This window comes from Halichoerus grypus, chromosome 13, assembly GCF_964656455.1.
Source record: "Halichoerus grypus chromosome 13, mHalGry1.hap1.1, whole genome shotgun sequence".
Lineage (NCBI taxonomy): Eukaryota > Metazoa > Chordata > Mammalia > Carnivora > Phocidae > Halichoerus > Halichoerus grypus.
Genome location: NC_135724.1, coordinates 13,756,494 through 13,783,018, shown reverse-complemented (window position 1 = coordinate 13,783,018; position 26,525 = coordinate 13,756,494). Strand labels below are relative to the sequence as shown.

The 26,525-nt window shown below is 42.3% G+C and overlaps 1 protein-coding gene across 4 annotated transcripts in view; it reads left to right on the top strand.

The window, feature by feature from the left end:
* The window catches only part of ZCCHC2 (zinc finger CCHC-type containing 2), a 62,497-nt gene extending 36,757 nt beyond the window's left edge, over positions 1–25,740 (top strand). Inside the window, exons 6-16 of one of the 4 annotated variants that reach the window (XR_013443279.1) lie at positions 560–654; positions 3,007–3,090; positions 4,858–4,915; positions 6,958–7,093; positions 8,172–8,236; positions 8,801–8,895; positions 13,292–13,435; positions 17,736–19,229; positions 20,188–20,332; positions 24,521–24,634; positions 25,447–25,740. Coding sequence is in view for 2 of the 4 variants with exons in the window: in XM_078060207.1 (XP_077916333.1) it covers positions 560–654; positions 3,007–3,090; positions 4,858–4,915; positions 6,958–7,093; positions 8,172–8,236; positions 8,801–8,895; positions 13,292–13,435; positions 17,736–19,229; positions 20,188–20,255 (2,239 nt within the window). In the remaining 2 variants the exon portion in view is untranslated. Of the gene's footprint in view, positions 1–559; positions 655–3,006; positions 3,091–4,857; positions 4,916–6,957; positions 7,094–8,171; positions 8,237–8,800; positions 8,896–13,291; positions 13,436–17,735; positions 19,230–20,187; positions 22,307–24,520; positions 24,635–25,446 lie in introns of those variants that run through there. The other 3 variants (XR_013443280.1, XM_036109041.2, XM_078060207.1) reach the window with 3 other exon arrangements.
* The last annotated feature ends 785 nt before the right edge of the window (positions 25,741–26,525 follow it).

Genomic DNA, 26,525 nt, shown 5'->3' with positions numbered 1-26,525 from the left:
AATCATGGCATGATGCACAGTGGAGCGAATCATCAGTTAGTCATGCCTTAGGACGTAGTCCTACTTGTAGCTCCCCAGACCATCGCATTCCACAGTTTCCAGGACCCGTAGCACCCCAGCATCCTAGGCTCTTAGGTTCAGAGTGTGCGAAAGTGCCTTCATGGGACAGGCAAGTGAGGAAAAGTAGCACCTGTGAAGAAGAGTAAAGGAATTGCAGTTCTTATTCTGAGCAGAAACCACTTGGGCAAAAGGCGGAAATGATATATATATATATATATATATAAATATATATGTATAGATGCATATATATATATATATATTTTTGCCAGAATTGCAACCATATCACTAGATTATAGAAAATTAAAAATAAGCCTGTTCACTAGATTTTTGCAAATAGGTTTAACTTTTATCCACTTCCTCCTATGGGAAATACGTTAGAAAATAATATTCTTTTCCTTAGGAAAACCGTCTGTTTTTTATACCTGAATTAAACGGCCACGTGCGCTGGCCTGAGATCTGTCCCACGTGAAGTTAACCCCGGTCTTGTCTTTGTGCGCAGGCAGCTATTTTCCACGTCATCCCAAGCTTTCCTGCAGAGTCAGCGGGTGCACAGCTTCTTTCAGGCCGTACCAGCGGACCCCCTGCACAGCCTCAGTAAGCGCCTCTCCTCTCCTCTCTGGAAGCCGGCTGCTTTCTCGCTCAGTCCTGCTTCACCGTGCCGCCCCTGGGGGCTGGCCGCCGGCGTCCCAGTCGGGGAAGGGTGGCATTCGATTGAGAACATCTCTAGTCTTCTGTGACATTGACACCGCAGTTTTAAAGCTAACATCACAAATCTGACTGGCTGCCAGGCGGAGGCCAGCTGCCTCCGGACTCTGCACATCCTGGGTCCCCCGGGGCTGCTCAGCCTGGGCGTGCAGGTCGTAGAGGTGCTCCGCCGCCGAGCGCCTGGTGTAGAACCTCTTAGAATCTGCCTTTCCTCCTGGGTCCCCCGTCTCCGTAGTGACCTCCTCGGCCTCCGAGTCTGGAAACCCGGGCCTGACCCTTTTCACTTTCCCTCTCTGTAGTCAGTCATGGACTGGCCGAGCCACACTGGACGAAGGATGTCTTCCTTTCTGCCCCGCCCCCACCCCCCACCCCAACGAGTCCCGTTGTTGGCAGTTAAGCCTTTCTTTCCTGCACACCCTGCGCAAAGCCTCTCGCTAGTCTCAGATTCTTGTTTCTCGCTTTACTTTAACCTATCCCAGGATTACCTCAGGGATCAGTTGCTTTTAATCCCCTCTTCAGAACGTTACAAGTTTGGTTTGAAATTCAAGCCCGGCCATGAGCCTCCTTGTACCTTACTGCTAGTCTCTCAGGCTTGGCGTGCACCCAGTACACGTGCCATTTCCTGTCCCAGTGTCTTGGCTCGTTCTGCACCTGAACTTCTAAATGGCCTTCCTTTTGGCACAGCCTGTTAAAATCACACCTATTTTAAGACCCAACTGAAACACCGCCTCCTGAAGATTTCCCTGCCTTTTCCTTCTATTCCTGTGGGTTGGTTTTCCCTCATGTCTCATCCTTCATCACAGTTGGCCTTGTGTGTTGTTTGATGTCATCTTTCTCAACTGCCTGTTTAGACAAATATTTTGCCAGGAACATGGATGTGTGCTTTAGGAGAACGTGCTGACTTCCAGCACAGCCACTCTGGCAAGTGGCTATTTACGTTTTTAAATCTTTTCTTCTGCTTTCAACAGAGTCATATTTTCTTGTACCTAAAGGGGAAAGAAAATGCATATTTCCTCATTTTGAGGTGGAAGAAAAAGAGTTTAAAAAAAGTAAGATGATTGGATATTATAACATGGGTTAACTTATGTTAAAGTTTCTCTAGTGGGGCACATGCGCCTTAAATATTTTAAACACACAAGTAGCAATTAGAATTAATGACTTTTGATGACTAGTTAGTAAGACAAGATGAACGACCCCGTGGTTAAATTTATGTCTGAATGGTGGCAGTAGCTGTATTTTTTTAAAGGAGAATCCTAATCATCTTAGAGCTGTATAGATTTAACAGCCAGTGCTTCTGCTTGAACTGAGTGTAAGTACTTTTTAAGGAGTATCACTTAAATAGATCTGTTTAATTCTAAAAAAGCATTGAAACACGAAGTTAAACTTCAAATTCAGATTTTAGCAGGCTGCCCAGGAACACTGGCCCAAGTGGGTAGTGCATAGATAAATAATAGAAAACTCATCATGAGAGCTTTACAGTATTTAAAGTGCATGAGCAGCGCTGAAGAAGGTATCAGATTGCTGCGAAATTAAAATGTATTAAAAACACATGTTTTGAGATTGTGGAAAATCTGGTCAGGATGACCCCATTGTTTCACCGAGTTCATTTGTACTTTTTTTTTTTTTTTAAAGAATGACAGCTCTACACTTTTTCTCCCTAGGGTAGAGCATAGTGTTCTATATTCTGACGACTGAGGAAACAAAATTGTTAAACTCCTAAATGACTTCAGAATTAAACTCTGGAACCCCACCGGTCTGTATTGTAATGGAGAAGTCGTCTGGGGCTTTCAGAATGTGTTCGGTGACCGGTCAGTGCTGGCCCATGAATTGCTTGTCACTGCTCTGTAATAGAAGAATAGAAACTGAGAGTAGACAGTCTGTGTAGCAGTTTGACATTGCCACACGTGATCGTATTTTTAAAAGTAATAGTTTACAACACATTAGAAATTTGAAAGCCTCAGCACACACTGATGTTTGGGAAGCACTCATCTAGTGCTGCTTCTCATTTTGCACGTGAGCACTTGGGGAAGAGAGAGCAGCCTCCACGATCAGGGTCCCCACTCCCAGGCCAGTGTTTCGTGCTCTATCACTTTGGTTTCTTCAAAGGCCCAGCTAGTAGAAGTGTTCCCTTTGCCACTAACTCTCCACTTTCCTCTTCTTGGGAGAGAAGGAATCCTTCTGTGTGTTTTCTTTTATTATATTTTTCCTAAAAAGTTAATGATGCTGAATGCTTCCTTGCAGATAACTTACAATCCTCCCTGAAGACTTCTAAAATCTTAGAACACTTAAAGGAAGACAGTTCGGAAGCTTCAAGTCAAGAAGAAGGTAAGTGTGGATTCCCTGGAATAAGTCATTCTGCCTGATAATGGGCAAAGGGAGAGGCAAATGGACCATTAGAACAGATTAAGGAGCCAAGAAACAGACATCTGGGAACTCGGAATGTGACAGGTGGCATTATAAATAAGTGAGGAAAAAATAGACTAGTCAGTAAATGATGTTGGCTGGCTTTCCAGTTGAAAAAAATATTATCTCATTAGATCTGTACTTATATCATGCACAGAAATTGCAAGTGAATAACAAAATATATGTAACATATAGATGTAATATGTAAATTATAAAATGGAACTTTTAAATGTTAATAATCTGGGACAAGAAGGCTTTCTTGACAAAGCAGAGCGTGACTGTAGTGGAGATCTTCCTAATCTAAATTAACTGAACATGTGACCCAAAAACCAGACAATTAGAAGACACTTACAGGATGTTCACAGTTGAAGAAAGACTACATCCAGACAATAGAAATATTCTTTCAAAAAATCAATGAGAACATCAGTCTGATTGGAAGTATGGACAAAAGATAAAGATAGTTCATGGAAGAAGAAATTTGAACAGCTGTTGAGCAGTGTTTAGCCTCACGAGTAGTGGGAAAAATGCACACAGTAAAAACAGTGAACTATCATTTCATGCTCATCAGATCGGCAAAGCACTTTTGAGTCTGACATTACCAGGGATATGAAGTAATGGGAACTCTGATCCGCTGCGGGTGGGAATATAAATTGGTACAACTCATTTGGACAGAAATTGGACACTGTGCAGTGAGGTTGGAAGTAATTAATTTTATGCTACTGCCCAGCAGTTCTGCTGCTATGAAAACTGTTGTCCGTGTGCCCAGGGCACGGAGACTGAAGTCCTCACGGCAGCCTTGTGTGTAACAGCAAATACCTGGGTATGACCTAGGTGCTGTCAGTCTTCATAAGAACATGCACTAGAATATTTCAACTAGTTTACCTCCGTAGGGGGAGGGAGTCGAATGGAATGGAGGAAGGCCTTCGGTTGTTTCTGTGATATATTTTTGTTTCTTATAAAAAGAGGCAGATATAGTTGACCGTTGAACAACATGGAGGTTAGGGGTGCTGACCCCCAAGCAGTTGAAGGTTGGGTAGCACTTCTGACTCCCCCACAACTAAACTATTAACTAGCCTGCTGTTTGACCAGAAGCCTTACCAAAGGTGTCCACTGTTAACACAGAGTTTGTATTTTAGGTGTACTGTCCACTGTGTTCTTACAATAAAGTAGGCTAGCGAAAAGAAAATGTTAAGAAAATCATAAGGAAGAGAAAATAGGTTTCCAGTACTGTACTTACTCATCGGAAGAAAAATCTGTGTGCACGGGGACCCTTGCGGTTCAGACCTATGTTGTTCAGGAGTCAGTTGAATAGAGAGACCTGGGAGATGGGGACATGGCATTTCTTATATTAAATAAATAGGCATTTTTTGAATGTTTGAGACATTTCATTTCTTTAGTGGTTAACAAAAGAGCCTGAAATGGAGGGTTGTCGTTTTGCAGGGGCGTGTCACAGTTTTGGACAAAACCAATTTGCTCTTAGGTGGACTGCATTTGAGAAGATATTTAAGGAAATTCAGTAGTTTAGTGTGTCTTTGAAAAACTGCCTCTTTAAGGAATTTTTTGTGAGAAATGCTTAGAAGTGTTCTGCACGGTCTGTTGACACTTACAGTCACATAAATTAGTTGCATCATCCTTTTGGATTTTTGCAGAAGCATTTGGTATAATAAACTGTTTTTGTCTCTACTCTAGATGTGTTACAGCACACCATAATCCACAAGAAACATACCGGGAAAAGTCCCCTCGTGAAGTACGTATCTAATTTCTAAAACGTAAATGTCTTTGTGCATTTTTAATTCACTGGGTCACGTTTACTTGAATTACCGATACATTTGGCTGTAAGTCTGCCATTTTACTCTTGGCCTGTTACTTGTCCCACCTTTTTTGTGTTACCTTTTTTTTCTCTCCTTTCTGCTTTAGGGTGGCTTTTATTCTGATTTTTTCTTCCCTTAACCTTGATTGTTCTATATTGTTTTCAGTTCTTCTGGTGGTTACCCTAGAGATTGTATTTTACATCTGAAACTTACTACGGTCTGATATGAATAGGGCTTGCACCACTTACCCTGTGAGGACCTTTAATCACTGTTGCTTCCCTTTCCTTCTCCCCCGTATAAACCGTCAGTGTCACGTATTGTTATTCTCCCTGTATTTTAGAGCTCATGAAACTCTTCACTCATCAGTTAGATTTTACCATTCCAGTGTCCTTCGTTCTTGCATGCGTGTCTTAGCATCCATCTGTGATTTTCTTCTTGCTGCAGAACACCAGAGTATTTCCTGCGTCCTGCCAGTGATGCATTCACTTTGTTTTTACCTGGAAAAAAAATGTTTATTTTGCCCGCATTTTTGCTGGATACAGGATCCTAGGTTGGCGGTTACTTTCTGTGAGCGCTTTGAAACTCAGGTTTTACCGTCTTGCTGTTGAATGCCTTTGGTCCCTTGCATTATATCCCCTCAGACCAGCTCTGGCTCCCCTCGTTTTCTCCTGTCCCACCTAAGCTGTAAGACTGGCCACCTTCCACCTTGGGGCGCTTGCTGATTCTGGGGACCTAGTTGGCTCTCAAACAGGCATAATCCAGAAATGCAAGTTAATTTTTCCCCGGGGGTCAGCGCTCAACTGATGGGGGAGCTCAGCTTCCTGTCCTTTGACTAGATAGTTCTGGGAGGTCCCAGCTGCTTTGAGCCTCTGCTGCTTCTCTTGGCGACCTCAGTAACGGACCCTCACGTTGGTTTTTCCTCCTTTCCTGTTTCCTTCTGTGTACTCGTCATTCCTGCTTCCTGGGGTCACCTACCCTAGCAACCATGCCATCCCAGATCCTGCTTTACTAGGGGGACTAAAAAAGACAGCCGGCCTTCATCGCTTCAGTCTTCTTGTTGCTCTTTGGAAGTTGGTGCGCTTTTCAAGCTCTGGTTCCTTTTATGATTTCCCATTGTCTGGTTTTCAGCACTCCGCCTAGGATATGTGTGTAGCCGTCTTTGAATGAATTCTACTTCTCGAGTCTGAAGCCTGATACCTTTTGGGTTTAGAGAAGTCCAAGCCATGATCTCTTCAGATATTGCTTCTGCCTGATTCTCTTGTTTTCTCTTCTGAGACCTGGACAACTTTGGATGATAGACTTCTCACCGTGCCCTGCGTGTCTCGTCAACTTTTCTACGTTCTCTGTATTTTCTTCCTCTCGGCACTCCAGTCTAGTTTCTTCTGACCAAAGTTCCTCCTCACGGACTTTGTTCGTCTGTTTCCATCCACTGAGTTCTTACTTTCAGTTTCTTTTACAGTGCCAGAGTTGGAATTTTTTATATTTTCCAGGACTCTTCCAGAATGTCTCATCGTCTTGTAGTCAATGACGTGTTAAGCACTGTTATTTTAAAGGCCCTGTTCAGTACCTTCCTTCTCTGGATTCTTTTTGAGTCTGTTTCTGTTTGTTTCTTTTGGTTTTCAGTCACATCATCCTGTCCTTTAATATGCCTTAGATAGATGCAGCTCTTAGCGATCCTCGCAGGATCGGGGCTTCCCGCCAGCCGGGGGTGGTACGGGATGACCGGAGCATAGAGTCTGAAGACAGCATGCATTCGTTACTGATTTCCTTAGAGAAAGGTATTAATTCTTATCTTAGATCAGATAGCTGTGTAATAGTTTATTCTCACAGTATACTTTTTTTCCCATAGAGGTATCACTAGGCATTGTGTAAAAAAATAATATACTGAAGAAAGGGTCACTGCAGCTTCTTCATGCTGTGAACAGTAGGCCCCACTATTAAGAGTAGATTTTCATGCATGTGTAAACTTTTCTGATAGCACTGTCGGTACAAGTTGTTCTCCACTGGATGGGCTCACCATGCAATATTCCGAACAGAATGGACTCGTGGATTGGAGGAAGCAAAGCTGTCCTGCCGTTCAGCACCCGGAGCACTGTGTGGCCTTAGCTGACCAGGTATTGGAGGGTTTCATTTCTGTCTTTGCGCGTTGCTGCTCTAGAAGAGTCGAGTCCTCTGTGCGTTATTATGTCAGATAGTGTAAGTGTTGGACTTTAAATTTAACTGGAATATGTGGTCTAAGCTCTTCTGAGACCTAAAAGAATACGCTGAGATTGCCTTTATTGCTCAAAAATTTAGTACCTTTTGATACAAATCCTTTAATGTTTATTCTAATTAGGGATACATTAAATGGTTTTGCCAGATTTTTTCGCTTTTGAAAGAATTATTCACAGTTCAATTGCTATCTTGCTGTTAGTGATGTGAATTTGGAAACCGACCTTTCCTCATGAATAGCTGGGGCACTTTCCCTAGCTCCTGAATGTAATTAGGAAATATTTGCTTTCTTAGGAGTTGGTGTAGTCAAAGCACAGAATGCTCTCATGTGTGTCCGTTTAGGTACGGTAGCACCACGGATGTAGGGGGATGCTCACTGTGCAGCTCTGGAGAGAACCACCTTCTTCCTAGAAAATAGATTGGTTAACCTGATTGTTATTTCTGGACAACACTCAGATCCAAATGTTAACCTTTACTGGAATGCGTTTTTACAAACTAAAGCATTGAAGCATATTTTAAGAAGTTGTATGTTACCTTAGTCCTACTTAATGGCCTATTTTCAGAGGCCATTTGATTATGCCTTTTCTCTATTTCAGTGCCTACACCTTCTCCCCTTAAAGGTGACAAAACTGTTTTGAAGTTTTAGCAACCTGAACTTTAAGAGAATTCTGTTGAAGGTGTAGCAAATACCAGTTTCTTGACTGTGTTTTATTTTGTGGTCAGAAGAAGGAACACAGGTCCATTTTAAAAACAAAATACAAAATAGGTATTTTTCTTAGGTTAATATTAAGTATTTATCAGAGAATGTGCAGATTTTAGTGATTCAGGTAGGTATTTTCAGGAAATAGGTTAGAAGTCAGAATTTATTAGAATATACAACTGGGAATATGTCATTTTAATGTTTGGTCTCAGAATAGAAGGATAACAACACAGTATGGTTTAGTTTTAGTCTGTTTGATTTCTTTTTATTCTTTCCATTAGCATTCAACTGAGAAACGAAGCTTATCATCAATAAATAAGAAGAAAGGAAAGCCACAAATAGAAAAGTAGGTTCAGTGTAATTTTCCAGTAGTAGAAATTGGTAAGAAAGGCAACATGTGGGATTTGACTTTGGGCATGTTTAGTTGATGACATACAAATAGTATTTTTCTACTAGTTCTCACCTTATTTTTACTTCGAGACTTAATTTTTTTTTAATTTAAAATTATCAACGAACGCAAATGATTGAAATAAAGCTATTGCCAAATCTGTTTAGTTTGGAGGGGTGCAGAAGTCTCAGAACTGTACACTAAAAGGTGAATCTTGTATTTAGATTATAGCTTACTAAAATTTTTTTGTAAAGATTTTATTTTTATTTATTTGCCAGAGAGAAAGAGAGAGAGCACACAGGCAGGGGGAGTGGGAGAGGGAGAAGCAATTTCCCCGGTGAGCAGGGAGCCCAACGTGGGGCTCGATCCCAGGACCCTGGGATCATGACCTGAGCCAAAGGCACACGCTTAACCGACTGAGTCACCCAGGCGCCCTGAGGGGGAATCTTAGTAATAGTAATTAACTGTGTTCTCTAGAGAGGCTTATAAAAAATGTCGGTAACATGTATACTTTGGGTTTAGGGAGAAAACGATGAAAACTGACAACAGATTGAATAGTAGAATAAATGGTATTAGATTCTCTGCTTCTCAACATGCCCATGGTGGTTCTGTGAAAGGTAAGAAAGTTTTTCTTTTAATACCCATCCCCTAAATATATTTAGCGTGATATCTATTATAGTAGATATTGAACTGTTGTGTCAAATCCTGATATCATACTTTGATCCTGCACTGATGAGAATAGCAATTTCTGAATTAAACCATTCTGAAGTATTAATGGCATTAATTGAGGATGTAGGATTCAGCAGTGGAGGTACACCTTTCCTTTGCCACAGTTCTGCTTACTGACCTTCTCCTTCCTCTGGTAGCAACCGGCTCCTCACTTGTTAGCTTCTCAAGCCAGTCCCTGCTCCAGAGCAGAGGTCCAGGGACCTGGAAGATCTTTTTTACCCTCATGGAAACCTGTCCTTGTTCTTGTGTAAAGTCATTTTTTGGAATCTTGTTGACATTTTCATGTTTTACTGACCATCCTTCGTGGGGGTTTTATGGAAATTTAGGGGAATGCAGACACTCAGATTTTTATTGTGCTAGATTTGTATAGTTTCCATTTACCCACTTTTATTTTAAGGTCTCTTTGGTTTTGTATTCTTTTGAGAAATGTCCTTTCTTCTGGTTCATTGATAACTTTTCAGTGTCATGTTTACTATTAATAGGAAAGATAAAAGAGAATAAAAGCCCATAGACTGGTAGGAGAATGTTTTTTGCTCATGTGTGTACCTAACACATTTGTTGACGGGACTGACCTCACAAATCAAGGATTTTTTAAATTTAAATTTTATTCAAATATTAGCACATTCGGTTGTGATACAACATGAATAACCAGAATATATATTTTTAATGGATTATGCTTTTAAATCAGGTATTTATTCAGAGAGACTGAAAATTGATACAGGAAATACAGTTACATTTTGATTCTAAAAGTCATCTGGCCAACTCATTGAATTAACCAACTGAACAACTGTCTTTGGGGAAAAAAATGACATGGAAAAAAAAAAACCCACGTCGTTGTTGGGTTTATTGTAACACTTAACTACCTTTGAGGTTTCCTGTGGTGGTGGCAGCTAACAGGAGGAGGAAAAGCTAAAATAAGAACGACAAAAGGCCTCTGTCGGTTGATGGTTGGAAATTACTTCCCGCACACCTCCCTGTCTCTGGTCTTCCTCCCTCCAGCTCATTTTCTTCACTGCCCACATGTTTGTCTCCTGGATGACTGACTTCGCTGGGTCATTTCCCAGTGGAAATTTCTGTCAAATGTGTCCCACCCTCAGAAGATCGCTCTGTCTCTTGTCTCTCACATAATTTGGGAATTGCTGCTTCCCGGAGAAGCACACGACTCTTCTTTCCTTGTTAGCTTCCTATTTGCGGAGAAGTCCTGTGGACTTTGATCTCAGACAGACGTGGGTTTGACTGTTGTACTCCGCAGTGTGGTTTTGTAAATGTGTGGCCACTCCGAAGCCTTATTCTTCTCATTTGTAAGACAGGAATAATAATCTCCTTCCCTAGATTGTGAGAATTAAATATGGTTGCATCTGAAAAGCATTTCTCCAGTGCTGAGTACGTCGGTGCTCAGTAATTTTAGTTCCTTTTCGCTATTCAAAGGTAGAAGAAAACATACATTGTGTAGGTTATTAAGAACTTCTAAATAACATCCCAAACTCCCAAATCCCTTTGGCTCTTTATTTTCCAGTATTCTGAAAATACAACATCTGGATTTTTTGTTAAGATAAACCTTATTCTGTGTCCTGAAGTGTGACTATATATAAAATCTTCAACTTCGCATTGATGTCAAATGTAGCTCAGATGTTTGCCGACTCTGATTTAAAAATAAAAACAACCCTCTATTTATTAATGTCCCTTTGAGACATTAGGGTATAAAGAAGGAATTACCTTTAAGCATTCAGTAAACTCAAGATGTATTTAGGATGTTTTTCTTTTTGGAAAAATCCTGCATGTCATAAAGTGTAGAGACTGTATTGGATTTGAAAATATCAGATCCTTCTGATTGGTAGGTTGTCCTCATCTTTAAATAACCAAGAGAAGTATTACTCATTTTTAATCTTAAAATTTAACTTCCATTTTGAGTAGTAATACATTTATATAGTTCAATATTCTAAAGATACAAAAGGTAGCAAAATAAGTCCCTTACTGCCTCCCTTTGTGTTGTGTCCTCCCAAGAAAGCAGGCAGTCTTCTTTGTCATCTATATTCTTTGCAGTGTATTTGCTTTTAAAACCTCCAGCTTTAAATCTCTCCACTAAAAAGGATGCTTGCTTTACTTCATCTGCGTTAAGAACTTTGTTCCACGGTATCACCCTGTGTTTCTTCCACCCCGTTCTTCTGTTGTGGATTGTGGCACCAAGAAGTTTGGGGGGCCGTGAGATAGTTGACCTCTCAGTAATTCTTTTAAGAGATTTCAGAGACTTAAAAACCTCCAGCTTCCTTTAATAACCCACTGTGGTTCTGTCATCTGGTATACCTGCATGCTTCTTCAGTCCACCTTAACTTCTGTTTGTTCGTACATACTAGTAACCAGGATTTTTACTGTTAGAATAGTGGCCAGAATAGAATATGGTAATTTTGGGGGTTTTGTCTTCTTAATAACATGCATAACCTTTTACCCTTTGAGACATAAATAAAAAAGTGTATGCTTCTGTTTGAAAGGACAGTGGGTGGAACATCCTTCGTCATAATTGTTTCATCTTCTCCGTTCACACCTCTTGACTCCAGAGGGTCACATGATTCCTGATGAGAAAAATTCCAAAGACTCTGCACTTTCTGGATCATCAGAGAGAGAATTGTGTTTAGTATAGTTTTAGATTTAGATTTAGTTCCTTGAAAACTGCAAATTATTATATTTGACAATTTGGTGATTAGAATATTGACTAGCTATATAATCTAGAGTAAATCATTCTATAATTTGGCATTTGGAGAAATAGCTGCCCTTTTTTTTTTTATTTTTAACATATTCCAAAACTTACTCTTTGAAGTTTCAGAGACTCCACTGTAGTTTCACTCTCTGAGTTTTAGGGAGCAAATCTCAGCTCACCCTCCCCCAGTGGCTCCCTTTTAGTGCATCATTTCTGGTTTTATACGATCATTGAATCTTTGATTCCCTTAGTAGAATTGTTCATTTTGTTCATCTTGCTGCTTGAAGTATTTATATGCACAATCTCTGTATGTGCCACAGTTGTATAGGTTTTATTTTCATTAGTCCAGTTTAATGGCAGGCTGTTTGGCCACCGTGGCACATTAGATCGTCTTCAGATTACCATTAGTGTTGGCTTGCATCCCTTTCCTTAGTCATGTTGTGACTGGTAATGCAGAACCTATTCTGTGTATAAGTACACTCCAGCTTACTTTTCTGTAAAATTATTACTTGCCCAAGTCACTCCTCTGCCACTTTTCTTACAGTCTCATGAGATTTTGTGTGGTTTTCCTTTGGCAGTTTGGCATTTTATTACCCAAAGGGAATTAGCAACATCTGCATTCTTAATGACTTTATTCTTTAATATCACTTCACCATTGGAGTGGTTGGGCTAGGCTAGGTCATACTTCACCGTACTAACACTGTTATAAATTTAATACATTCAAGGTATTAAAGGACACAGATTAGTCAGCTGCCTTGTTCATTACACAAACCATATCTTTTTTTTCTAACACATATTTTGTCCAAGCAATTACCTTTTATTGCTTCTACCAGGTTGCCATAGAAATGGTTCACTCATCTATATAATTCTAAAATACCTCCAGAATTCCTTATATGGGGATTTATCTACTAAACATGTGTTGAATGCTTGCTGTGAGGCAGAAACTATGTTAGCTGCTGGGTTTACAGAAATGAATAGAACAGTTACCTAAATTTGGGCCAGTGCAGGAATGTCTAGTACTAGGTATACTAATAATCTTTTCTCTGTGCCCAAAACAGATATGGCTCATTGATCATGACAGGTTCTGTACGACACCCCCTACCCCACCTCGATGTGGGTTTGGTTTCTGGGCAGAACTCAAGGGGCTACTTAGTCTACTAGATGGGAAGCATTTGACTCTTTTTAAATACTCAAGCACAGTGATTTAACTGGATAAGCATTTTTGGCAGTCAGTTCTATTCTTGAGTTCTATTAAAGAATGAGTTTTCCAATAAGCTCTGAGGAGTTAAAATATCCAGACTTAGAAAATGGCTCCATGCGCTGTTATTGAGCAGACCCTACAAAGAACCTTAACTCTGATTTTTTTTTAAAGTCATTAAGATCCACTTGTTCCTCTGCCTTTATTTTAAGAATGTATTTGTTATTCAGGTATTTTCAATTAAAATTGTGCTTTAATAATGAATTTTTACCTAGATCAAGGACCAGCTTTTTAGAAAAACTGAAAGAAAAAATTTTTTACAGCTGTAACTAATTCTAATGGTTTAATTCAGAAATTAATTTAACTACTTAACATGATTCTTTAAAAATAGAATTGTTATTTTTAGATGTGAATTTGGACATTGGATCTGGACATGACACGTGTGGAGAAACCTCTTCAGAGAGTTACAGTTCTCCTTCTAGCCCACGACATGATGGAAGAGAAAGCTTTGAAAGTGAAGAAGAAAAAGACAGAGGTTTGCTCTCTGGAACGGATATGGGGGTGGCGGAGGAAAATGTGTGTTGTCTCTTAAAATCAATCAGACATAAGTAATTTTATGTTCCTATAAATGTCATTATTGATTTTATTTTATTTTTTATTTATTTATTTATTTATTTTTTGTCATTATTGATTTTAAATTTAACTGGTATAAAGGGTGTCATAGACCACTGACTTGGCAGTTCCTAGCAATGTTGATTTTTTTTTTTTAAGGCTTTATTTCCCTGCATATGAAATTAAGTAGAAAAATAGTCATAATAAAATAAAGAGTTCGGTGTAGAAAAATTGAAAATGTGTGTTGCTAGAGGTACATATTTATAATATACATATCTTCCCGATGGATTGATCCTTTTATCATTATAAAATATCCCTTTTTTTTTGTCTCTAGTAAGAATTTTTGTCTTAAAGTCTTTTATCTGAGAATAATAGAGCACTCTAGCTCTCTCGGGTATTATTTGCCAGGGTACTTCTTTTTCTGTCCTTTTACTTTAAGCCTATTCGTGTCTTTGAATCTGAAGTGTGTGTAGTTGGATTACGGCTTTTTAGCCATTCTGCGTATCTCTGCCATTTGAGTGGAATGTTTAATCCATTTAATTTTACTGTAATTACTGATAACGCAGATTCACATCTGCCATTTTGCTGTTTGTTCTCTGTATGTATTGTCTTCAATTCCTCCTTAAACAGAAGCTCAGAGTCAGCCAAAAGTTAAGAGTGTAGGGCTTTCTCAGGTCTTTCCTGGGCTTACATACAGCCCTAGACGTGAGCATGGCCTTCTAGATTTTCAGGAATATGTGGAAGCTTTTCAAAGCTCCCTGTGGACATCTCATTCTTCTGGGTTTTTTTTTTTAAGTTTTTTGGTCAACCTCTTGTTAGCCCCAACTGGTAATGCTGCCTCAGGCAGCCTAGTTGTTAAACATTTGCAGCTGACTGACTGTGACAAATGCCCCGTGGGTAAGTAGCTGTTAACACAGAGTGAGCTCTGACTGCTAGGCCAGTAGTGACAGTTCTTTGGGGATGGGGCTTTTAGAGAGCTCCAAATCCATGCTTTTTCTGCTGGCTGCTAGGCTGCTGGTTTATCTAGCTACTGTAGCTGCAAAACTTTTCATTTATGAAGCTACTTCTGAGCTGGAGAAAGTATACAGGAATTAGGGCAAGGTAAAATGCCACAGTGCTCACCCTTAAGAGATTCAATGGCTTTTCTGGAATAAACACTCCTCAGATTGCTGTAAGCCTTTAGTTAATTTCTAGAGTTCTGAAAGAGTTGATTTGGACAGTTTTTGCCAGGATTCTTGTTCCTTTTATGCAGGAGGGGCGTGTCAGAGATCCTTACTACCATTCTGGAAATGTGATCTCAAAAATGTGTATGTTGAATGAGGATATCATTCTTTACACATGATAAAGACATCTGATTGGTAACATCTTGGTTATAAACATCTGATTAGGAACATTTTGGTTATAAGGTGAAGCCATGCTAGTGGGAAGTATTAAATGGTTTCCCTGGGGCCATGATCTATAGAGAGCCTTAGACCACAGCATTTCAGCCACGCGTGGCTTCTTCCTGGGCAGCGTGCAGCTTCCCGAGACCTCAGCTTCTGTGTCAGAGTATCAGGTCATGTGTTGGGGAGCTCCGGCAGGAGGGCTGCTGCGTCACGCACAGTTAAAGCCCGTCTTACTGGGCGGTTGGTTTGAAGCCCGGCCCTGCAGCGTGCAGTGACTCTCCCCCCGGTTCTCATTAGAGCCACCGCTATTTCTGATCTGCAGTTTCCTCATGAAAAAGAAAAAAAAATGGAGATAACTGCCCAGAGCTCTTATGAAGGTTAAATGAGAGCATTTTTATTTTATTTTTATTTTTATGCCTTATCCAGAATAGACAAGCTGTCAGTGTGTTTCATTCCCCAGGCTCTGCTTGATTCTGTAGGATGTACCAATAATCCAGGGGCTCTTGAGCTAACAGTGTACATTTGGCCTCTTGGTCAGAATTGTGAAGAGTCCATCTGTGCACTCAGGTCACTTTGCAGCCTCCCTTTCCTGCCGTCGGATAGGGTGAGTTGGCGGCCTAGATGGAGGAGCTTGCCCTTTTTCAGAGAAGTTCCGTTATCCAGTGACTAAGTTGAGCCTTCCCTAAATGAGGAATCATTTGGAATATCTAAAACCAGCAGGGGGAAAATATCCACTGTGGGGAAAAAGCTTTAATCATTTTTAGAATTTTGAGTGCATGAAAAGGTTGCTTTAAAAAGCATGTGACTTTGTTGTTGTTCTGTTGCTCATAATGGGGTTTTGTTTTGAGACTTCATACTTTTGAAAGCCAATGCAAAAAAGGGAGAGACCGTCTCTAATTAGCTAGATGAGTCCTTACAATGCTCAGAAAACCTTTTGGGATCATTTAAACTCATGGGACCATTTGCCGTGACTTAAGATTTAAAGAAAGCCCAGTTCATACAGAAATGTAGTTAACCACCTGAGAAATGATCTGTCTTCTTTGGACTTCAGTGTTTGTCTTCCTCACTGTGTATTGCTGTGATGGTTACAGGTACAGGTAAAATGCCTTGAATAAGTTACTAATTTTTGGATACGTTTTGTTTTGAAACATTTAGCAAGAAACACCTCAGTTATTAAGGGAAGTTTATGCTAGAACCACTTACTCATGAATTGAAACTCTTCTTCCTAAATTATAATAATTGAATTAATAGCACTGTTGACATCCTGTGTCATTAAGCAGGTTCTGTTTAACCTTTCTTGAGGAAGACTACTAGTATGATTTGTTTTTAGTATTGTTTCAAAAGTTTTTAACATCTTTGCTGAGGATAGTATAGCTAGTTGTTACCTTAATACATGTAAACTTTTTTAAGTACATGATATAGTTTTGCTTGTATTTATGAGCAAAAAAGATGTTAAAATGGGCACTACATTTAATTGCATGGTTTCTCTACATATTAGTGCAGCATCTGGGTTTATGATACCTACATATTGTGAACTAGACTTTATCTTTTGCCCTCTTTCTACCGGAAGTCAGGACACTCAGGGGAAGTCTAGATTGAAGCTCTTCCTGTATACAAGCATGAGAGCGATTGCAGCAATAACGCCATATGACGTGTAATTTTGGATTTGCCGCTTTGCTGTTTTGCCATGGGCGAGATGGCGGCGCTCTCGTATTTGCCTCACTGCTTGTGCTCCAGCACCATTTGTTTTATGACTAAAATAGGAGCTTTAAATGTTCTTTTCCCCACTGAAATATGTAAAAGTACGAATATTTATTCCATTCTCTTCCATTCCCTACCTCTAGATCTTTGGGTGAAGGATAGTCTTGTGATTGCATCATACGTGTGAGACCCATGGGAAGACCTTGGGTTTGGCAGTGCAGAATACAAATCAAGTGAATTGCCTAAAATTGATTAAAAAGATCCAATCCTTTTCTTAGTAATAAGGTGATATTAAATAAATCTCAGTATTTATATTGTGCTTCATTCAGTCTCCAGTTAACCTTTTGTTGCTTATCTCTCCATGGATTTTCTTTTTCAAAGACTTAATTTTTTTAGAGCAGTTTTAGGCTTACAATATGATGAAGAGGAAAGTACTACAGAGATTTCCCCTGTACTTCTGCCACGTAGACAGCCTACCCTGTTATCAGTAGCACTCACTGGAGTGGTACACTTTGTACTAAGCGTGAACATCCGTGGACACATTATTATCACCCAGCAGCGCCTGTCGTTGACCTAAGGGTTCATTCTTGATTGTTATACCTTCAGTGGCTTTGGACAAATGTTATAATGACTTGTATTTACCATTATAATATCATACAGATCATTGTCACTGCCTGAAAGTCCCCTGTGCTCTGCCTCTTTGTCTCTGCCCTCAGCTCCCCGCCCCTGATGACCACTGGCCTTTTTATTGTCACTGTAGTTTTGCCTTTTCCAGAATCTCTATATTTAAAAAAAAAAGTCCATAGGAGGCCAAAAATTAAATGAAGGTCAGCTTGGTGGTCAGGAAACAGAGGGACACATCTCCTCCAGTTCTAAACTTCAGAGTTGATTTTAGATACACTTAAAATTTGGGGTGCCTGGGTGACTCAGTCAGTTAAGTGTCTGACTCTTGATCTCACCTCAGGTCTTGATCTCAGGGTCGTGAGTTCAGGCCCCGCGTTGGGCTCCATGCTGGGCGTAGAACCTACTTAAAAAAAATAAAATGTAAAATAAAAAAAAATAGATATACTTAAAATTTATTTTAGCGAGAGATGAGAGTGATGCATGCTTTAACATCTGTTTATATGTTTCCCTTAGACACAGACAGCAATTCTGAGGATTCTGGGAATCCGTCAACAACCAGGTTTACAGGCTATGGTTCCGTCAGCCAGACCGTCACTGTCCAGCCGCCTGTTCAGATTGCTTCATTAGGAAGCGACAACGGAGGCCTTTTAGAAGATCCCCTCACCGCACCCAAGTATCAGCATATTTCTTTTATGCCAACTTTACACTGTGTCATGCACAATGGTGCCCAGAAGTCTGACGTTGTTGTTCCTCCACCCAAATCTGCCGATGGCAAGACAATAGGGATGCTCGTTCCCAGTCCTGTTGCTATTTCTGCAATAAGGGAATCCACAAATTCCACCCCTGTTGGAATCCTGGGGCCAGCAGCTTCTACTGGAGAATCTGAAAAGCACCTTGAATTACTGGCTTCCCCTTTACCTCTTCCATCAGCCTTCCTCCCCCACAGCAGCGCCCCTGCTTTGCACCTCACAATCCAGAGGCTAAAGTTGCCGCCACCACAGGGGTCTTCAGAGAGTTGCCCAGTTAACATCCCACAGCAGCCCCCCGCGAGTCTGAGCATCGGATCACCAAACACTGCCTTTCTTCCTGTCCACAGCCCAGGTAGTTTTCCGGGATCTCCTGTCGCTACCACGGACCCCATCACAAAATCTGCATCCCAGGTGGTAGGACTCAATCAAATGGTGCCTCAAATCGAGGGAAACACTGGGACCGTCCCTCAGCCTACCAATGTGAAGGTAGTTCTTCCAGCAGCCGGCCTGTCAGCCGCCCAGCCACCAGCTTCCTACCCCTTGCCAGGCTCTCCCCTCGCCGCCAGTGTGTTGCCCAGCCAGAATTCCAGCGTGCTCAGCACGGCGGCCACGTCGGCCCAGTCGGCGGGGGCGGGCATCAGTCAGGCCCAGCCCGCAGCGCCGCCCGCCGTCCCCACCCACACCCCAGGCCCCGCCCCCAGCCCGAGCCCTGCGTTGACACACAGTACTGCGCAGAGTGACAGCACGTCTTACATCAGTGCTGTGGGAAACACGAACGCTAACGGGACAGTACTGCCGCCACAGCAGATGGGCTCGGGTCCTTGTGGTTCTTGTGGGCGCAGGTGCAGCTGTGGGACCAATGGCAGCCTTCAGCTAAACAGTTACTACTATCCTAACCCAATGCCCGGACCGCTGTACCGAGTCCCGTCGTTCTTTACTCTGCCATCCATCTGCAATGGCAGCTACCTCAACCAAGCACATCAGAGCAACGGAAACCAACTTCCTTTTTTTCTGCCTCAGACTCCATATGCAAATGGACTGGTGCATGACCCAGTCATGGGGAGCCAAGCCAACTATGGCATGCAACAAATGGCGGGATTTGGGAGATTCTATCCTGTCTATCCAGCACCTAATGTAGTTGCCAACACGAGCGGTTCGGGGCCCAAGAAGAACGGGAACGTGTCATGTTACAACTGTGGCGTAAGCGGACACTACGCACAGGAGTGCAAGCAGTCGTCCATGGAGGCCAGTCAACAAGGTAATCATGAGAGCTCCCAGAGGACTTGTTTTTGAGTGTGCCCGTTTCTCCCTACCTTACTGAGCACGGTGATCCTGTTGTGGCAGAAAGAGCTGGTGTGTGTTCATTTACGGATGTTGTGCTTTTCAGTGACAAATCCGAAAATGCAAATGGGAAAACCTAGTGTAGACCCAGGTCACGCAGCACAAGGAAGTTGAGAGGAATTCAGTTTCCAAGGAAAGCATAAACCATTGAGGCACTTTTGAAGGAATATAATGGGAATTTGCGTTATATAATGTCAAATCTCTTGCTTGCTGCACTTTTTTTTTTTAAAGCTACCATTCTGTTTCGTAGAGTAAGCAAAATTTTTAAATACTGAAAAAGTAGGAAGTAATGTAGTCATCTGACATGTCTGATTTTTAGTTTCTCTTTAGCATATCGATGCATAGCCAGCTGGTCTCATGCACATTCCCTCATGCTGCCCCTTTCCCTCCCAGCAGATGCTTTAAAAAAAAAAAAAAAAAGCTATTGCATTTTAAGGAACAAAATATTTAAGCACTGGTTTGGGAGTAAGGGAATTATTTGAACTCTGTTTAATGTTATTACCACCAGAAACAAGAAAATGTTCTTAAATGAGTATGAGTAAGATCACAAATTCAGCAGAGACGTCAGACTGTTATCTTTCGCTTGGATTTGGCTTTTGTCATTTTGCCAAATCTCACCCAGAAAAAAAAAAGTCTTGAATTGCGAGTGTATACTTGACATTTTTTAAAGGAAGATTGAGTTTGATAGCTTTAGGTTGAACTTAAAGCACAAACTTCATATTACTTTCTGAAGGTAATTTATTTTACCATTTTGGAATCGTAGTAGTGCGGAGGAAGCTGCCTTCTGCCGAGCATGCCCATTTGCTATCTTGTAGTGGTTTGTGATGCATTGCATTGTAAGCAGTGACTTAGCAGTTCTGTCTTTCCCGTTTTAGGCACTTACAGACTGAGATACGCACCTCCCCTCCCCCCTTCTAATGATACGTTGGATTCTGCAGACTGAAACAAGTAAAGCTTGACTGCCTAATACCCTGACGTGTTGGGGAGTCATGGTGGGGTGTGGAGGGGAGGAAAGGAAAGGTATTTTGTTTGTGTTTCTTTGTCTATACATTTCCTAGATTTCTATGCAGTTGGGATTTTTCATTTCTCTTGTACCGATGTCCAAAACAAAAAGAATGCATTGCTTTTGAGCCTCTGGTCTCCTGGTTCAACAACAGGCTTATCTGTATGATACATGTAATTTAAACATCCAGACAAACTATCAAAAGGAAAATGTTTGCTGTGCTTTTTTTTTTTTTACACTGAATACTTGCTGTGTGCAATGTTTACTGAATCTTTAAAACTGTGTATTTGACCTTTTTTTACAACACTGGTGACAGTCATATGGTTTTGAAAAAGAGAAACTTTGCTTCTTCCCCACTCTTCTCACTTTCACCCTAAAGGACACACATCTCCCCGCCACCCTCCTTCCAGTGACCTGAGGCAGGGGCAGTTGGCCACACATCAGTCTCCGCTTTCATGACCCGTCCTGCCTATAAGTCGAGGGTGAAATGTTTCACCTTAATCCGAAAGGAGACATCAAGTTCCCCGAATTGTGTATATGTATGTACTAAACAGCATCACGTAAACACAGATATGCAGTGCTTGTGGTCCAAATCAAAATTAAAGTAAGTGGAAGAGAGAGGAAGAAGTAAAACCATATGAAACTGAAAAAATATGATGTCTGAAGTGGACAAAGAGCTTTTTCTTAAAAAAACAAACAAAAAACAAAAAAAGCCAAAAAAAAAAAAAAGAAAAACTTTTTACTTCATCATACTTTTTTAGCCTGTTGCTTCAGAGAGACTTAAAGTGAACAAACTAGTGTGAGTGTTGTTCTGTGTGTCTGTGTGTGTAATGAAAGTCGACAGCCGATTTCACTTGTAGTCTACCACTGTGTCATGCTAAAGAGACACTACCTGAGTAAAGATTTCTTCTTTTCTCACACCAACTGTAGCAGTGTTATGTTGTGTTTAAAATGTGTATGGTTTATTGCAGTCTGAGCAGGAGCTCTGGTTTCTGCAAAAGTCAGGTTTGTTCCCTAACCCGTCTCTTGTAGCAAAGTCACTTTGATAACAGTTTACCACTATGCTTGATTATAATGTGAAAGACTGAATTCTGAGTGTGTTAAGATGGTATTAATCATGTCAGTGTCATGTCACTAAGTTTAATGCTGCTGTTTAAAAAAAAAAAAAAAGTTTTTTTAAAGCCAATCTATGTACTAAATTGCTTCCAGGTAATTTTTGATTTCCTAAAGTGCACTGAGATTATCTGGAAGATTGGGTGTATTTTTGGAACTGCTGCATTCAAAAGCAATGAGCAACTACCACTGTATAGTCCTAGGTTAAGGGTCGGGGCTGGTTTTGTTTTCCCATTCCTCAGTACAGAGCAGAAATGATAGATTTTTGTTGTGTGGAGTTTTAATGTCGGTGTACAGCGGAGGGACTTAAGTGTTTGGTCTTGGTTCAGAAGCCTAACAGATTGCTAGATAAAAGGAAAAACTTGAAGAAAAAAGAAGCTTCATTTAATGCTTCATAGGTAGCATTTATATTTATAGCAGCAATGTACATTTTGAAACTAACTTTCAGGGTGGGAGTTAAAGGTTGGGAAAGGGGTGGGGATGAAGGGGTAGATGAAAGCTTTAATTTAAAAAGAAAAGTTCGAGTAAAGGAAATTATTTTGATTAAATATATTTTATTTGATCTGGGTATTTTTGGACCACATTATTAAATTAATTGTTAAGCTGCAGTTGAGTTGTTCTAGTGAGAGTTTTGATAAGCCACGTATGGACCGCATTGTGAATCACTTGCCAGTTGTACTTTATGGAGCTTATTTTATGATTTAAAATACTGTACTGTACATAGGAGGTATGTTACCTTCTCCTTATTTGTATGTTTACCATATACTTTGATATTTGAAATGTTATGTACTGGAAAGGCCACTTATATTTCTAGAACAGATTGGATTTTATGCAACCCTTTTTCCTTGAATTAACAGCAATAAAAAAAATGAAAAACAGCTTAAGAATTGTGGTTTATTGCAAATTTTGTAAAAGTGAAAGGAGGAGGACATCACACATGGTGATTTGTTTTTTCTTTTTAGAGAATCAACCCATTATCCCCTGTAATGTGGGGCAGTGAATTCCAAAGTTTTATTTTGTTTTTTTACCATAGGGATGTTCTTCAGCCGCCCCCCCCGACAGCCCCGCCCTGTAGGCCGCCCGTGACACTGAGCGACTGTGTTTCTGTCCCGCGCGCGCTGTGTGCCACTTCCGGTGGCGGCTGCCGTCACCGGAAGTGTGGAGGGCCTGATTTACTCTCGCGGGTTTATGACGATTGTGTTTTCCAGGCAGCTCTCAGTACAGTACCGAGTGGCTTTGACCCCCCGGTTCTGTCTTCTCTGACCCAGCCTCTGGTCCGCTGTTGCACACCGAGCAATTTCTGGGGAGGCTCCAGCCTCGCGTGTGTGCGCAGTTGAGCCACGTGTGGCGGCCGCGACTCGGCCCCGTCGCTGCGCGCAGGCCCCTCCGCGTGTCGCCAGCGTTCGCAGCGGTGGACGCGCGGGGGCTCGGGCGCACACGGCAGGGAACGACTGTCCGGCGCCGGCCCGTGAATGTCCCCCCGGACCCGTTCGGCCAGCGGGTTTGAACCGGTCGCAGGATCCCTGGTGGTTTGCGGAGCGCCGCGCGGGCCCTGGGAAGGACCCGCCTTCCGGTTAGTGTGCAGGCCGCCGTGTCACCACCTGCGTCCCCTGCCCGTCCCTTCGCCCTCCTGCCTCCGCAGCCCACTGCCCGACACTTGCTTGTTCTCGTGCTTTTCCCTCACGCCTTCCCTCCTGCTCCCGCCACGCCGCGTGTTCCTCCTGAGCTTTATAGACAGGGCGGCTCGTGCTGGTCTTCTGTGACTGTCCCTGCTCTCCGGGCTTTGCGGTCCTCAAGTTACATTCCCGCAGTTCAGTCATTTTCGCTACCTTTACAGTGTTCCATTGCGCTGGGGGGCGGGGATACACACAGTTTATCCATTCTGTCCCCATTTGGGTGGTTTTCATTTCTTTGCTCTCAGCAGGAGCGTTTTGATACCAGTCTCCTGGTTCATGTGTGCAAGAGTTCTCTAGGCTTTAAATCCAGGAGTGCGAGTGCCGGGCTGTTAAGACCTCCTGAAGCCCTCAGTTTTCCAGGATTTGCCAAATTGTTTTGCGAGTGCTTTACGCTCACGCGGACCGCATCTGATCCCCCAGCCTGTAGCCCGACACCCTCCTGAACGGACGTGATGGTGCCACGGAAGGCCTGGCACGGGAGAGGCGCGCGAACCCTGGCTCTGTGCGGGAAGGGGGTGTGGAGAGGGCCGGGGCTCGGGGGTCCCATCGCGGGGAGGCACAGGACTGCAAGCGACCGTGTTTGGTGGCTCGGGAGGTCGGAGGAGGTGATGAAGGCAGGTGCAGGAGAGGGAACATTCTAAAAGAGTTGTGACGTTTGTGGTTCAAGAGGTAAACCAGAGTCAGGCTGGAGATTCTGAGGTTGATGGAATGAAAAATTGGAAGTTACCAAGCTTTAAATGGAGGAGGAACATGTTGACGATGGTATTTAAAGAAACTTGGACGGTTGAGGCAAGAAGGTTTGGCCGTTTGGAGACTGGTTAGGGTGCGGGTGAGGCAGTGGGAGAAGCAGGGATGGAGGAGGCAAGTGGAAGGAGCCTTCGGCCTCTGAGCTTCATTTTCCCCAGATAGAAAATGAGATTGTATTTTAAATTATGGCCGTGAGGGATAAATGGATGAATACATGCGGAAGGTCCAACATTATGAATTAGCACCAAGAAGGCACTCGGATGTCATTGAATTTGCTTTTGATGAACAGGAGGATTGAGGTTACTGGTCAATAGACTGGAAAATGGGGAAGAGACCTGAGTCTAGGAGGAGGGCAGTGGGTGGTGAAGAACCTGGCAAACAGTTCTGCCTTATGTTAAGGTTAGTTACTTCAGATCTGTCCACTGATAAAAAACAAAATATTCCTTGTCCTCAAAAATCAACTCTCGTTGGAGAGCTTACCAAATTATGGCAGCCCTGAGCTGAGTGGCGCAGCCCGATTATTCGACACTGGAGTAGAAGAAGTACATTACAAGGCAAATCCACATTTAACTTTTTATGTAAGTGCTAAAAATCAAATTTTTCTGAGGTTCCATAAAGATTAAAGCACAGTGTAAAGTAATCTTTTTTTTTTTTTTTTTTTTTTGACAGGTAGCATCTAGTACTTAAGAGCATCATCCATTTGAGCTTGGAAGACACCTTTTTTCAATTCTACATACTGATTACAAAAGCGCTCTAAGGTTAAGGCAGTGAAACCAAATGGAGGCAAGCTGGGACAATAGTTCAACCCCATAACCCTTCCATCACTTCATCTCAAAAGAATAAAGAAAAATGCTGACTTTCCCCACCCTGGCCTCCCCACAGGAGGGCCCATTTATTTTCAGGGACATGTGGTATGGGGGAGTGAGGAAAACATGGTCATCATATCTCTGGACCTTCCTTTTGTGGGGGGGAGGCTGGGAGGGGGGACCAGCTATTATGAGAATGAAAGACTCTAGGGTGCAAGGGCTGAGAGGCAGGCGTCCATTTGGGGGTACCCTTTACATTAACCATGCACAGAGGGCAGTGCTGTCCTTTCCCAGAGAACGCCTATTAGCACATTGGCTTCCAGGGTTTGGATTCTGAAGGTCAGTCTAACATCAGCATTTCATCACTGCTTACAAATCACAGCTATTGTGCCCATAATGTGCAAAAGTGACTTTCTTTGCCATATCTTGAGAAAGTGACCTAATTGTTAAATTCCTTTTTTGAAAAATGTGAGCCCTCTGGATTGGAGCGTGGGTACATGTTTGCCTGAAGTCCGTGTGTGTTTGCAAATGTCTGTCCATCCTGGGGGCACAGGGGCTGTAGGCTTCCTCTTGGCTGCTCTGGAAAGTGGAGCATATCACAGGTGGGGGCATCAAAGACCCTCCGTTCCCACAGTCTACCCCTTTGGGCAGTGACTGCAGTTCTCTGTCACCGGAGCTCTTATCCCAAGATCCCGTTTTGCTAACTTGAAATTTGGGTGGGGTAGGGGGGTGCGGTGGGGGGCCGGGTGGTTCTTCATTTTTTTTTTTTTTTTCTTTTTCCTCTTGCAGCTCCAACTTGATCTGCTGTAAAAGGAGGTCTCAGCCAGGCTCTCACCAAAAGAAATTGCTAATTGGGAAGCAGCGCCACCTGGTGGGGGACGAGGACAATGCAAGCAAGCAGATGTTCTTTCTCACTGACCTAATTTAGAGAAAATTGAACGTAAGACAGAAAACATTTGAGATTGTAAGCCTGTGCCCCAAACCTTAAAGAACGCAGGCAGCTGGCCATAAAAGTAATTTGAGGAATCTCGTCTTTCAGTCATCGCATTCAAAGTTTATTATAAACCTCTGAAACGCACCAATGGTACCTGATGGTTTCCTCTGCACTCTTCCCCCCATGCTCGTTCGTCAGCACAGTGTGGAGGGTATGGGATCTTCCTCCTTCCCATCTCACAGATTCGGAACTCAGGGTTCAGAAGGGGTGAGTGCCGCAGACACACCAATGATGAACACCAGGCCCCAGCTTCAGATTCATGCTTTACCTCCTATACCGCTTCTCCCCCCCCCCCCCACAGGTGCTTGCCCACAGAACCTGTTAAGCCCTGTAACATGAGAGACCCATGGTCTTAACAACCTTGGGGCCTCTGGATTTCTGAAAGAGGATGGGGCCGGGGTCCTAGTGGGTCCGAACGTCTCTTTTCTGTGTCTCGTTGAGGGACTTGAAGATGTAGGATGAGGGAAAGTTTGCACAGATGGGAAACCCCGGGACTTTCAGAAGCATTTGCCTGTCTCAGATACATTCAAGGAGCAGCGACTCTCACCTACATCCGGGGTTTTAAACATGCACAAATATCCTCTGTTGGAACACTGAGTTTTTCATTATTCTCAGGTGTCTCGATAAATTGAGCATTATGTGAATATTCCATGAGTTGTAAGCTTACAGAACTTCAGAAATAGCCGAAATGAAGTAGCAGGGCAAGCAGAAAAGACACATAACTGCTGGTATGTTGAAGGCTCCAACATGTAGACCATCCCAAGCACTCCCTCTACCAGCTACCATCATTCACAAACAATCCAAAGGGCAAGAATGACGGCAGCAAGGTCACCTCCAGGCAGGAACAGTGACGGTCACACCCACCCCAAAAGCC